This window comes from Acromyrmex echinatior, chromosome 1 (assembly GCF_024713525.1).
Source record: "Acromyrmex echinatior isolate Ae372 chromosome 1, ASM2471352v2, whole genome shotgun sequence".
NCBI classification, from domain to species: domain Eukaryota; kingdom Metazoa; phylum Arthropoda; class Insecta; order Hymenoptera; family Formicidae; genus Acromyrmex; species Acromyrmex echinatior.
In genome coordinates, this window is record NC_141852.1 from 20,241,661 (window position 1) to 20,253,936 (window position 12,276).

At 38.3% G+C, this 12,276-nt stretch overlaps 1 protein-coding gene across 5 annotated transcripts in view; it reads right to left on the reverse strand.

Moving 5' to 3' along the window:
* Positions 1 to 12,276, reverse strand: part of cnc (NFE2 like bZIP transcription factor cap-n-collar) — a 124,461-nt gene that overhangs the window by 35,822 nt on the left and 76,363 nt on the right. For all 5 annotated transcript variants that reach the window (XM_087410018.1, XM_011070650.2, XM_011070651.2 and 2 more), the window contains one exon: positions 277 to 511. In XM_087410018.1, the coding sequence (XP_087266144.1) occupies positions 277 to 511 (235 nt within the window). The remainder of the gene's footprint in view (positions 1 to 276; positions 512 to 12,276) is intronic.

A 12,276-nucleotide genomic window follows, 5' to 3' on the forward strand; every position in this document is an offset into this window, starting at 1 on the left:
TTATTGCTGTAAAATTTTGAATTATGAATGTAAAATTGTGAATTAGATTATATAACTTATGTATTGGACTTGCTGCGAGTACAAAAAATATTTTAATTGAAGATTGAATTTCGTACGTTTCTGATTCATATATCGCGTGATGTGCAAGTTTCAATTATCTCAATGATACAAATTCAGTAATTCATATTACGAAATTTCGTTACATCAGAGAGAAAGAGATATATTATATAATATAAAATGGGAACAAAACTTCGTATAACTTTAGGCAATACTCACCCACATTGTGGTAAGGTCCCGTTGAATTGAGATCCCCGACCGGAGGCGCTAAGGTAGGATTATGGAGCAATACGTTACGTTGCGCCTCGTAATGGCTGTGACTTATACCGTGTCCTGGATATCCAGGATGCGCTGGATGTGCGAAGTGATCCGGTGCTCCTGGTAGGGATAAAAGAGACGCAAGATCTTGCCACCGCTGTTCCATGCTCATCGCTCGCATGAACGGCATGCGACCCTAAAAATAAAAAAGTTCGATTCTTTTAAAATTATTCATAAAAAGCTGAATGATTTTAATGCGTCTCATGTGATAAATAATAATTATTAATAACTTGAACATTTTTAAAACCATCCAGAATATGTTTTACACTATATTGCAAAAATAAAATTTTGAAGTAACTTCAAAGGCTTTATATGATCAATATCGCAATTTCATTCGAATTCCCGATATGTTGACCACTCGTTCGCGTTCGAAACTAAAGCCACGAGATTCTACGCGGTCGTTGACCCTCGTAGCAATTATCTTATCTGGTACATCCTATTATCGTAGAATCGAATATCCATCGATCGAATGTCACACAAGAGGAATCTCGTGGAGCCGTTGTGCCTGTCAAATGTCAACCAGGTAGACACCTGGATTCCAAGGAGGTAGGAACCCCGCTGATCGCGTAGGTGTTGGCTGCACGTAAGATCGGTAAAGGATATTAATAACAGCGATACTACGTGTCAAAAGTATCCTTTTCCTCTTGTAAGGGCAATGCGTCAATCATGATCGCCTGTCAATCAATACGGAAATTATGACGGGCGAAATTTATGATTAAAAAACGCAGCATATAAGTAGCTACCAAATAAGTATAAGTTATCCCACGATGAGGTTTCATTCGTTGGAATGATATGATAAATTCTGCTCTTATAATAAATAATTTCTGCTCTTGCTAAAAAGTGCAATTATATTATTTTTCATTTGTATCATCAATATTCTTCGCTAATACATGTAAACTGTAACATACTTATATTATAAATATATGTGAAACAAATGTACAAATTATCACATTAAATCGCATATCATACGGGCAAGTAATAAGTATTAATGTTAGCATATTTCTTATATCTATACTTGTTAGCAGTGCGGCGTAATAACAGGAAACACGGAATTATCTTCGATTCCTCTTTCGAAACGCGCGCGTTTTACGCTTTCGAGGAAAAAGCATCTGCGAATTTCATACGGTTGAAGAGTATAAAAATCTCTGGCGACATGCGCGCGAAGAAAATCACGATTTGTCCGCTAATTGTGAGAGACAGTCGTTCGCGTGTACTTTCACGAAATTTCTTCCTGTCCCGCTCGACTCGAGTCGGCGAGGAAGGGAAGGGAAGGGAAGGGAAGGGAAGGGAAGGGAAGGGAAGGAGAGACTCGCTGTTCGCGAGGCTGCATCGCATCTCTCGCGGCGCGGCGTAAGCGCGGTAGTGGTGCTTGCTGGTGCTTGCTGGTGTTTGCCGGGGATACGTTAGGTACGTACTACATAAGTAGTAAGTACGTACCCACACCGGCGGCGCGGCGCGGGCGCCTTAATGCACATAGGTATTGTCGCTAATGCGCCTGAGCGCAAGAAGAAGATGAATAGGGAAGCGCTGCCGTGGCTGGCTGTGCACGGCCGGGGCCTGCTGGATTGTTGTTCACGGGTGCATCAATCAGTCGCCAGTGCAATCTGTCGAGCGCGACGCCTTTAAGGCGATTCTCGCTTGTCAGCGCATCTGCCGGCTGTGTAGGCCGCGGCGCGGCGAAATGTAGGACGGGGGACTTTTGTTCCACGGCGATTTGTCGTGCAGCGCGACGCACCGCACGTTTCTAATGGCCGGACTTTACGGCTCATCCTGGTTCGACGTAACGGCCGTGATTGAGTTATAGGAAAAAAGCGTGTGCTGCGTTTAAGCCTCTTCTCTTTCTCCTTTTCTCTTTTTCTCTCTCTCTCTCTCTCTCTCTCTCTCTCTCTCTCCTCTCTCTCTTTCTCCTGTCCCGCCGTGAAGACTCGAGAGACGGCCGCGATTACTGTCCGCGACATGGCGAAGTGCGACAGCTTTCCGCCGCACCGCGACTTCCAGTTTTCAATCATCGTCGGGAATACTCGAGATTCGTTATAGCTCGTGGCGGATTAATCCGTGACGAAGATCGTTAACGGACGTCGTCCGCGCTGCAACCGTAGAAATCGGAGTTTTCGAACGGTGGATTAATTTTGAGTAGATAAAGATGCGATTGCGGACTTTTAATTAGCCATTTTATTTAATCCTTCATCCACAATGTGAATATATCAATGATACGCTCAATCACTTGCATTATAAACTATAGCGGAAATTATAAGGATGCGGGCGCGATGTCGTATACGAAGACCGTCGGCCGTTAATCTCGCGATTAAATGCACGCTGCGTGATTTATCGGACAGCGGTTGGGGCTGCCCGATATAACGTTCATTCTGACGAATCCACGTCTCAAATTGGTTTAGTATCTATAATACGTGTGTGGTAAACGAACGTTACGTTACGCATTCCTCCTCAGCTACTGGCGCTTATGATTTATGTACCACACACAGGACGTACGGTCTCATGTATGGCGCACATACATGCGCTTATTTCAAGTCTGTGTATGATCTCGCTTCGCGTGTACGGCAGAGTCGTCGCGGAACGTATGAATCTGCGAGAGATTGCGAGGAAAGATATCAGCGGTGGCAGATGTTTGAAACGCGCTGTCGAGGACTCGCGAGATTTCTTCCGAGGTCTCTCTCTCTCTCTCTCTCTCTCTCTCGCCCTCTCTTTCTGTTTCCTTCTCTTTACCCCCTTTTCCCTTGCAGCTATGTGCTCTTTTTCTTCTGGTATTCATTAATATCGCACAATCTCCAATGCCTTATCAAATCCATCACCAGAGTTCGCGTAGAAACAGATTTCTGAGATTTGTATAAAACTGATGGTTACTCTAGTTAGAAAGCGCATTCATCACCAGTATTTGCACTTGTATTATCATTCGCACTACTTTACTCAAATACGTTTCCAATGAAAACAATTTTGAAATGAGTTCTATTAATAATAATGAGTTTTATCGACATCTATCAATTATCAATAACTATCAATAAAGTAATGCACGCGGAATGTTTAAATTAATAGGTTTATCGTTACAAATTTTTCCAGCTGAATCTGCTTCATGGAAATATCATGCTGGATGCTCGTCTATTTCTCGTTCTGTCTCCTCTCTTTAAAACGCCATAGAACGCGATCAGTCTCTTCTTTCAGGATTGTCGTCTGCAATTTTGTTTTTATTCCGCCTATAACGTCGCGACGTGCACGAGCTACAGCGAAACTATTTCGATCTATTTGACAGTGATCAACTGACCGTTTGACACCTGCCATCACCGTCATTTAACCCACCGTCTCTCTATGGTTCTCGATCAGTTACCTCGAGTTACCTACTTTTCACCTCAACACGTCACGTGTGTTTTCGTACGTGACTGCTGGCAAAGCTCGTTTCTGTCACGAAGGTTGTGAATGAAAATATTGATGGATACGGATTCAGCCCCTCACCCTTTATGCACATCGCGGTATGTGAAAAAAATATATTTATGTCTGCGTACCTTATTCATTCCTCATCGAGCTAGAAATTTTTTCCCAAGCCTTCGTGATTATACGTGTATATCTGTAACGACAGGACCGTTCGATCGTATTTCGTCCAAGGTTGCGTGATTTAATCAGCAGGAGACTATTCTTAATCCTCCGCTGGCAACATAGAATTTTAACTCTTCCGTTAGCAATAGAAAGTCTTTCGAAAAACAGAACAATTTCTCCCAGATTAAGATTTAGATATAAAATTCTGAAAAAATTCTGGTCAGTAGATTAGAATTGTAGCTTTAATTTTGCTTGAAATCAATATTGATTTTTCAATTATTTCTTTTTCTTATATTTTTTTATTCTAAAAAAATGTTTTATGTTTTTGATAAAAAAAAAACAAATATTTTTGTCCCTATTATTTTTCCAAGGGACAATGGCCACATTACTTAATATGCCCCTAATTTGTGTGCTGTATTGATCCATTTTAACATCTAATTACGAAAACAGATGACAGATGTAAGCTAATTGTTTAAATTAATGTTGCATAAATCATTATTTTAATTATACTTACAATTTCAATGTATACTTATAATACAACATTCTCTCAACTTCAATGCAGAGCAGACTAAGGCCCGGTTTTTTATCTGATTAACTTGTATTTAAGCTTAATCTGATATTTTTATTTAATCAGCTTCATCTATGATGATGTCATGGATAAAGTCCATTGGATGAAACATTAGATTAAATTTAACCACAAGTTAATCAGATAAAAAACCAGACCTAACAGGGACAAGCTGAAAATCTTGCAATATTACTGGACTCGTAAATTTCTCATGTCTTTCGAAACATATATTTACATACATTTACTATACTTTAACAGTTAAAAAATAGAATATTATCTTTGGTATCATATACATTAATAATTTAACTCAAAAATACTTTATCTTATTTACTTGTGCCAGTTTTCTTTATGGCTTATTTAAATACAAAGGCACACTAATAGCGACAGACACATATACAGACAATAATACGAGTAGAAACAGTTATCCTACTTGTCAAAGCTTTACCGAGTTTTTATCCAGAAGGTGTATTATATTACTTATTTTTTACAGATTTATCTAACAGAATTTATCATCAAAATATCGATAATGCCTTTAAAGACTTTATGTCGCCGGCGAAGGATTAATTAGTGAAATTACTGAAAATTAGCGTTCAACATTCACAGATGTCGATATTGTCTGTTGTCTTTGTTGCATCCACGCGTGGCCTCAATGACCATACGAAGCCAGAAATTCGTTTCACACATCCTAGATAGCCCCAGCCGCGGAGGCGCATTATGCATTTCACAGCGCATAAGTCCAGCAGCTGCTTGGAATCTTGGCGAACGGAACGGACTGTGACGCCCCGTCGCGTTTCTTGGTTCTTGGTGAAAATTGCCTTGTCGGGGTGCGCGTATGAAGGAATTTATGGACGACAGAAGTGCGCTAAAAACTTAACTTTCTCGCAAAACTTTTGATATTACGTGAAATTGACGTGCATCATGGATTTTATGAACGTGCATCCGTAACGCAATGAAATTTCGTATTATCATGAGCGAACAACATTTGCAGTTAATTAATAAGTCGAATTAAACAATTACAATTATCTTGGAGACTATCTATATTTACATTCTATAATAGAATCGTTAATAATAAGATAAACTTGTTAATATTGCCGTTTTAATCTGAAGGAAGAAATAGAAAGATAATTGTTGTGATAAATTTATAATATTGGGTCATTTAAAAAGTATCCGCGGTTTTTTCATTCAAAAATTGAACAAAAAACCGCGGATACTTTTTAAATGACCTAATATATTAAACGATACGTTGATGGAATCGGATTAAGAATTAAATTGATCTCAATGCAGAGAGGGAAGAAGATAAATTTCACAATGTTTCTGCGTGTGAAGAGACAGACGGACGATTTCTACTGTATCACGAATTTCGGATAAATACCGGATGTTACGTGTGACACATCGTTTTGTTGAGACACACCGACGGGCAGCCGGAAACGGTGATCTCGGTAATGCGTCATCGACAAAACGCAAGGACTAATTAAAGATACGCGAGAAAAACGTGCACATTACCGTGGTCACCGGTGTGCTCTTACGACTAATGGGCGAAGATATTAATTATGATTCATTCGGATTCATAGTCATCAGATTAATGTATGTCGGCGTGGGTTACCGCGGCCGCGCCGCGCCGCGCCGGCGGGTTTGCGCTCGCGCCAAGTTCTCCGACTATCGCCACAAGTGCATCCTAATGTCCGACCAGCGCGTCTCTCCCATCACCTTTCTCATTTCCATAGCACACATTTCGTTTCTCTTATTAATTTCGTCTTACGGCCTCTCCGGCTCGCAATCCGCCACTCGTCTCCGTCTCTGTTTCCATCGCACGGATTGCCCTCTCTCACGATCTTCTTTCTCTGCTCCTTTATCTCCCGCACTCGCCTCTTTCCCTGCCACGATCCTCCATCCGCCGGCTTTCTTTCCTTTCGATTCGTAACTCGGTGTTATACGTAAATATTGTTCGGCAGTCCAAGGATACCTGGAGGGCCCTCCTCCGGCGCTCGAGGTTCTAAGCAAATATTCAAGTGCCACGGCAAATAGCACGCTACCGGCCGCTCACGGCCTAGCAAATCCTTGTGCAAAGATATACGGCGAAGAAGTCCCCGTCAATCACGGCCAAAGGTCAGCTGGTAGTTCTCTGATTCTCCGATTACGAGACTGAGCCGCAGGCTCGATACCGCGTTATCCAATGGTATGACGAACGGCGATACAGATTTATTTGCCGATACTAGTTGATTAGCTGTTTATGCTCCATATAATTATCTAACAATCAACCTACTGCGTCATCTATTTTTTTAATATTAAAGAATATTTTTTTAAATATTTATACAAACAAAATGTTCGTAAACGTAATATACAAAGTAATATACATAAATGTAAATGTATGAATATTATTTATATGTACAAGGTGATTCCTAGTAAGTAAAAAAATTGGCGGGGGATATTCCTTGGCTTATTTTAAGAAAAGATCCTATGTACATATGTGCTAAATTGTTTCGTTTTCAAAATATAGTTTTCAAAATACAGTTTTCAAATTAACCATATGCACACCCTTGATGGATGTACAAATACAGGGTTGGCCATATTCGACGGAAAGATGTTTTTTTTTTCAATCATGGGAAAGAGATGTTAGATCGAGTAACGACGTTTCCCATGATTGAAAAAAAAACATCTTTCCGTCGAATATGGCCAACCCTGTATTTCATACTAGAAAAGGGTTTCTAGTATTACATGTATGCACATTAAATTTGAATAAATTCTTAGAATTTATCCTTCTACGCATTTTTCAGATTTTTGAAATATTCATATTTTTTTTCTCAAATATAATAATACTGTGTATTTTAAAAACGATCAGTTTAGGATGCATGTTTATGTTTTCTCCTAAAAATAAGTTAAAAAATATTATATCTATTTAAGAAACACATGTATATGCATAGTCTTCGCAGAAGGAATAAACATGCATATCGCTTCATTGTAATTATGTATAAAAAAAAAGAGATGAAAAAACAAACTTAACATTTAATTAATTTCCTTTTATCGTCTCTGATAATATATTGCTAGATAATTTATTCTAAATAGTCACATTTGTTGAAAAGATATGCATAGCTTCTTAAACGATTAATCCTGCTGCGTTTTATATATACATATAATACATTTTGTATATATATATATATATATATTTTTCCAATTATGGACAAAGAGTTAATAGACTTATCTTATTATATTAAATATTTATAACGAACAAACACAACAAAAACAAACAACAGAATAAGATAGTCAGCAACTCTCTTACATGAAAATAAATATCTACCACTTCCTTAAAAACTTTTTGTAACAAGGATATTTTAATTATTTCAGTTAGTTACTTCCTACACTCTCTGTGTTTGTCGGACCCTGCGGGTGCCTGTTGCAGTGGTAATTATTATTACGTCTTGACATATTTGAATTCATTCTCTCATTATTTACATGGAACTTCTAAGACATTCTCGTTACCCGCAGGCGAACATCTACCTACTTTATATCTTTGTATGCTTAATTACTAATTATTCTTTAATAATTAATCCTTCTACTGTACTGAGCGATTTAAGTATGTATTCCGTCGATCTTGCAATAGTGCAAAAATAAACTTTAAATTTCATATATCAAATAATACATAATAATAAAAAATAGCAATTATTCATTGATCGCTTTTTATATTATTCTGAATAATTTATTCGTCATTATCGCTCGTAAAATTATGAAAAGGAAAAATAAACTCTCGTAAAAAAAATTACTAAATAATTTAGCAATAAAGATTCAAGTTACAAAATTTAATAATAACGATCAAGGACAAAATTTTATAATTTTGATACTTTGAAATCTCGAAAAAAAATTTATTAATCACATTATTCCGAATTTCAGTTTTGTTCAGCGAATGCCATTAATATTTCTTTCGAAAAATCGTTTTACAACAAAATACAAATTTTTTAAACTTGTTACTTAATAAGATTGACATTGGTCTCAGTTACATTTTGAATAAAAAGTGACCATTGTCGGTAGTCTATAAAAGATAATCTCTTTGGTTAAACTTAATTGTAGTAAAAGAATGCCCTCTGGGAGATCCTACTGTTGTCAGAACTTTGGTCACTTTTGGTCTTTTAAGATTTTCTGAGATCACAAGATTCAAATGGAAAACCTGTTATAGGTATTCGACAGGTACCTAAGAATTGTTACCAGCTGTTTACAAGATAGATGATTAAGAACTTTTCTACACCATCCTTTGCCCATCCATCTATAGCCTTTCTCCTCTTTAAGCATTTCAAAATTTGTCATTTTTTGAAGCATAAACTATTGTATAAAATATGACAAATGAAGTTATTTTAATGATTCGCTCAAACAGATATGATTTCAATACTTTTTCCAATGTAATGCACGATCTGTACATATTCACTCATTCTTCGAAACCACGAGCTCAATAAACTTCATTCAAAAAATGGCTACATAATTTATAAAGAATAACGTTAATTAAAAGTCGTGATTTACATACATATCAAGAACGCCTTCTTTATAGTGTAAACTTCTGATGTATTTTGCGTTACAAGTATATTTGATGAAGTTAATATGATCGCATGATTTCTTACATTCTTCAAACGCAAATAATTCATAATTTCTAAGATAAACGTGATGTACTATGAACCGCCTGTGATAGATACGGAAAAAAAAATTCGCGTGAAGCTGAAACGATACCACATACCCGACGCTCTCGCTCTCGCAGAAGCAACTTCCTCCTTGCGAAGGAAATAAAAAAAAAGGATCCGACGATAACGTCGAAACGTGTGCCATCCGACTGTAATGGATCGCATTACGTGTCCGTCGTTTGTATCTCGGTGTACGCTAACATGTAGCAATTACAGGTGACTGAGGTCAGTGTTAATATGACGGTCGCGTGAGAGAGAAGCTCCAAAAATGATATGGCAAGCGGCGACGGCGCGTTTTCTTGCGTAAGCCTTCCATATAATACGCACGACACATCCTCCTCCGTAGGCAAAGGTCCCGGGCGTAGGAATATATTAATTTAGTGTACTCATTACGTATTGAAAGACCCGCGGACGCGGAGTATGTAATACTTCTCCGACGGCGGTTGCGTGTAATGACAGTTCTACATGCGCGGGATGCAAGGTCGCATAACCGTGAGTGTGTGTGTGTGTGTGTGTGTGTGTTTTGTGCGCGCGCGTGTATGTGTATGATTACTATGGAAGCGAATTTTAGCGAGATGTCAAAGAGCGGTTCTCTTTATCATGTCCTCGAATAAAGCTGTGCAGTTAATGCGATCCTCAAAAACGCGATCGAGATTTGGGAAAAACAAACGACATTTTAAATAATTATTTTAACCCTTTAATTATTTCACGTAACATTCTTATGTAAGACAACTGTTGTATATTTAAACCTATATCTAGCGTTTTGCTCTTCGAGTAATTTACGTTTAGCAGAGTTGGTGTCTATGAATACAAAAGCTATGTAGTTTTTTTCGTAAGAAAAACAGGTTACGTTTCTCGCAGATAGAATTAATCGCAGTGAACACAGTCCATCGGTAAGTATTCTTAGTTATTAACTCCGATACATCTTTTTTATCCAAGAAGCCTTGCCCACGAGACCTTGCGCCAATCTTTACTTTACCTTATTCGCCGATTCCACGTATGTATGATGGGGTTATCGTACGTGTTATCGTATTATAAATTTTTATTTGATTATCTTAATATTGCGCAATTAACGTAATCTACCTGCAAAAGACCTTCGTCCAATATCAGACTCCAACATTCTGTATTTCCTTGGTATGTATGCTCGTTCGTCTGCGGATGAGGTTTGACGAGGGGTTGCTGCACGTCGTTCATGTGTATCTTTTTCACTCAAAATATAAATTAGGCACGAGATACGCACAAGGGATACTGACGTTAAATTAATCAAATACTATTAAAGTAACAACTTTTTTCACACGACTTTTTTTTTTATAAAACTTCCATCCTGTAACAAGAATTGCACATTTATCCGTTGGCACGTTAAATTTTAATTAATTTTAATCAGGTACGATTTTTCCTAGTGCATTGTATTGCGTTATTTCAAGATGTTATTCCTGCATTCGGATATTTCAGTCCACTAGCGATTCTGCGATATACGAAATATCATTTTAAAAGGTACAACGAGGAGATTTGTGTATTCAACGTGGGCGGTCTCACGAAGTGATGTGAGAAGGGATTCTTGGCCTCGTTCAAATCGCTTCAAGCCTCGTACAAATGAGCGTGATGCGTTTCATAGAGATAGCCATTGTACTAGGTAGCTTTATCACTCGCACACTTATATCTCACGTAGTTTAATCTCCGTCTCGATAGCGTATTACGCATCGTAGAATTTACTGTTCACGTAACACCGATTCAAGATCTTGAGATTAGACGTACGAAACTTTATGCAAATTTTCAACCTCGTGATGGTAGAGCCACCGGCTCGTCAAACGTACAAGGCCGGAACGGAGCAGTCCAACGTTCTCATTTTGCAACCAGTTTTTCATTGACAATACAAAGTGTCTTCCCGGTGATGTCTGGGCGGGAAACTTGGTTGGTATATCCTTGAAGGCGTGGTCTCCTAGCTCAAGATCTTAACTTCTTTTTCTTCTTCTTCTTCTTCTGCGAGAACCGTTTGAACGTCGCACTATCAGCAGAATCGCGCTCGACTATAAAGAAACCTTCCGGAACCGTTTATCGCGACCATCTACGGAGCGGATGTTCGCCAGCGAGAGATCGCCTTCCCTCAGGTGTTCGTTGAAGATGACTTTTCCGCGAGATTAGCGTTCACTTCCAACCGCGTGTCGTCCGCGAATGTCAGCGCCGACGTCCAGGATCACAAACATCGCGATCGCGTCCACCGCGGTTCATAGTAGTAGGGGCCCGTGCCATCTCTCCCATTGGCGGGTCTTTTCAGACTTGTTCCTCCACGTGCACGCGAAGAAATCACACGTATGCGTTGCGTCACGTTTCGCTGGATGGACTCGCCGTGGACTATCCCGGTAGGTCATTGTCACGATCGTCCTCTCCTACAACGATGTGATTTCTCGACGGGACGCATTGTATGATGTGCCCCGACAACAGCGTCGGAATTCAACTCTAGGGAAACGTCAACTTTCTAGAAGGGTTCCTGGCGATGATTTCGAGTTCATGGCGTGACTTCATCTTGAGTTACGTTTTACGCGTATTTCATTAACCCGCTCGTGCATTTTAGGAATCTAACGTGTTTTTTTTTTACATTTAGAATTCGATACGAGTAAATGTATTGAAATACATGTAAATGTATTGATAGATATAACTATATTAATATACGAGTAAATGTATTAATATGATAAAATTTATTATAAACATATATGAACATTTAAATGTATTAAAATAGTTGCATTCTTTTTATAGAAAAGTAATTCAATTTATTATTTTACTTCTCTTGGCAAGCAATGGTTCCTGGTTTCATGGCAATGTTTTCACGTTTCTCGGTTATTGAAAAGATAAAAAAACGATTATTATACAGCGTTATATATATACAGCTATAATTGAATTGCTATTCGCGTTATCGTCCAGCTACTGTCTGTGATAAAATTTAATTTATGTTTTATATAAAATACACATCGCGAATAAAATAGGCGGCTCAAGAAGTATCGAGCTCACGTGCGTAGCTTTCTCTAATGAGTATGATCCATTCGAAACTTGTTGTGCTATAAAATTCTATAATGCTATAAAGCAATAATGAGGAAAGAGTCTTAAATGCCATGCGATCCCTTATAAATGAAG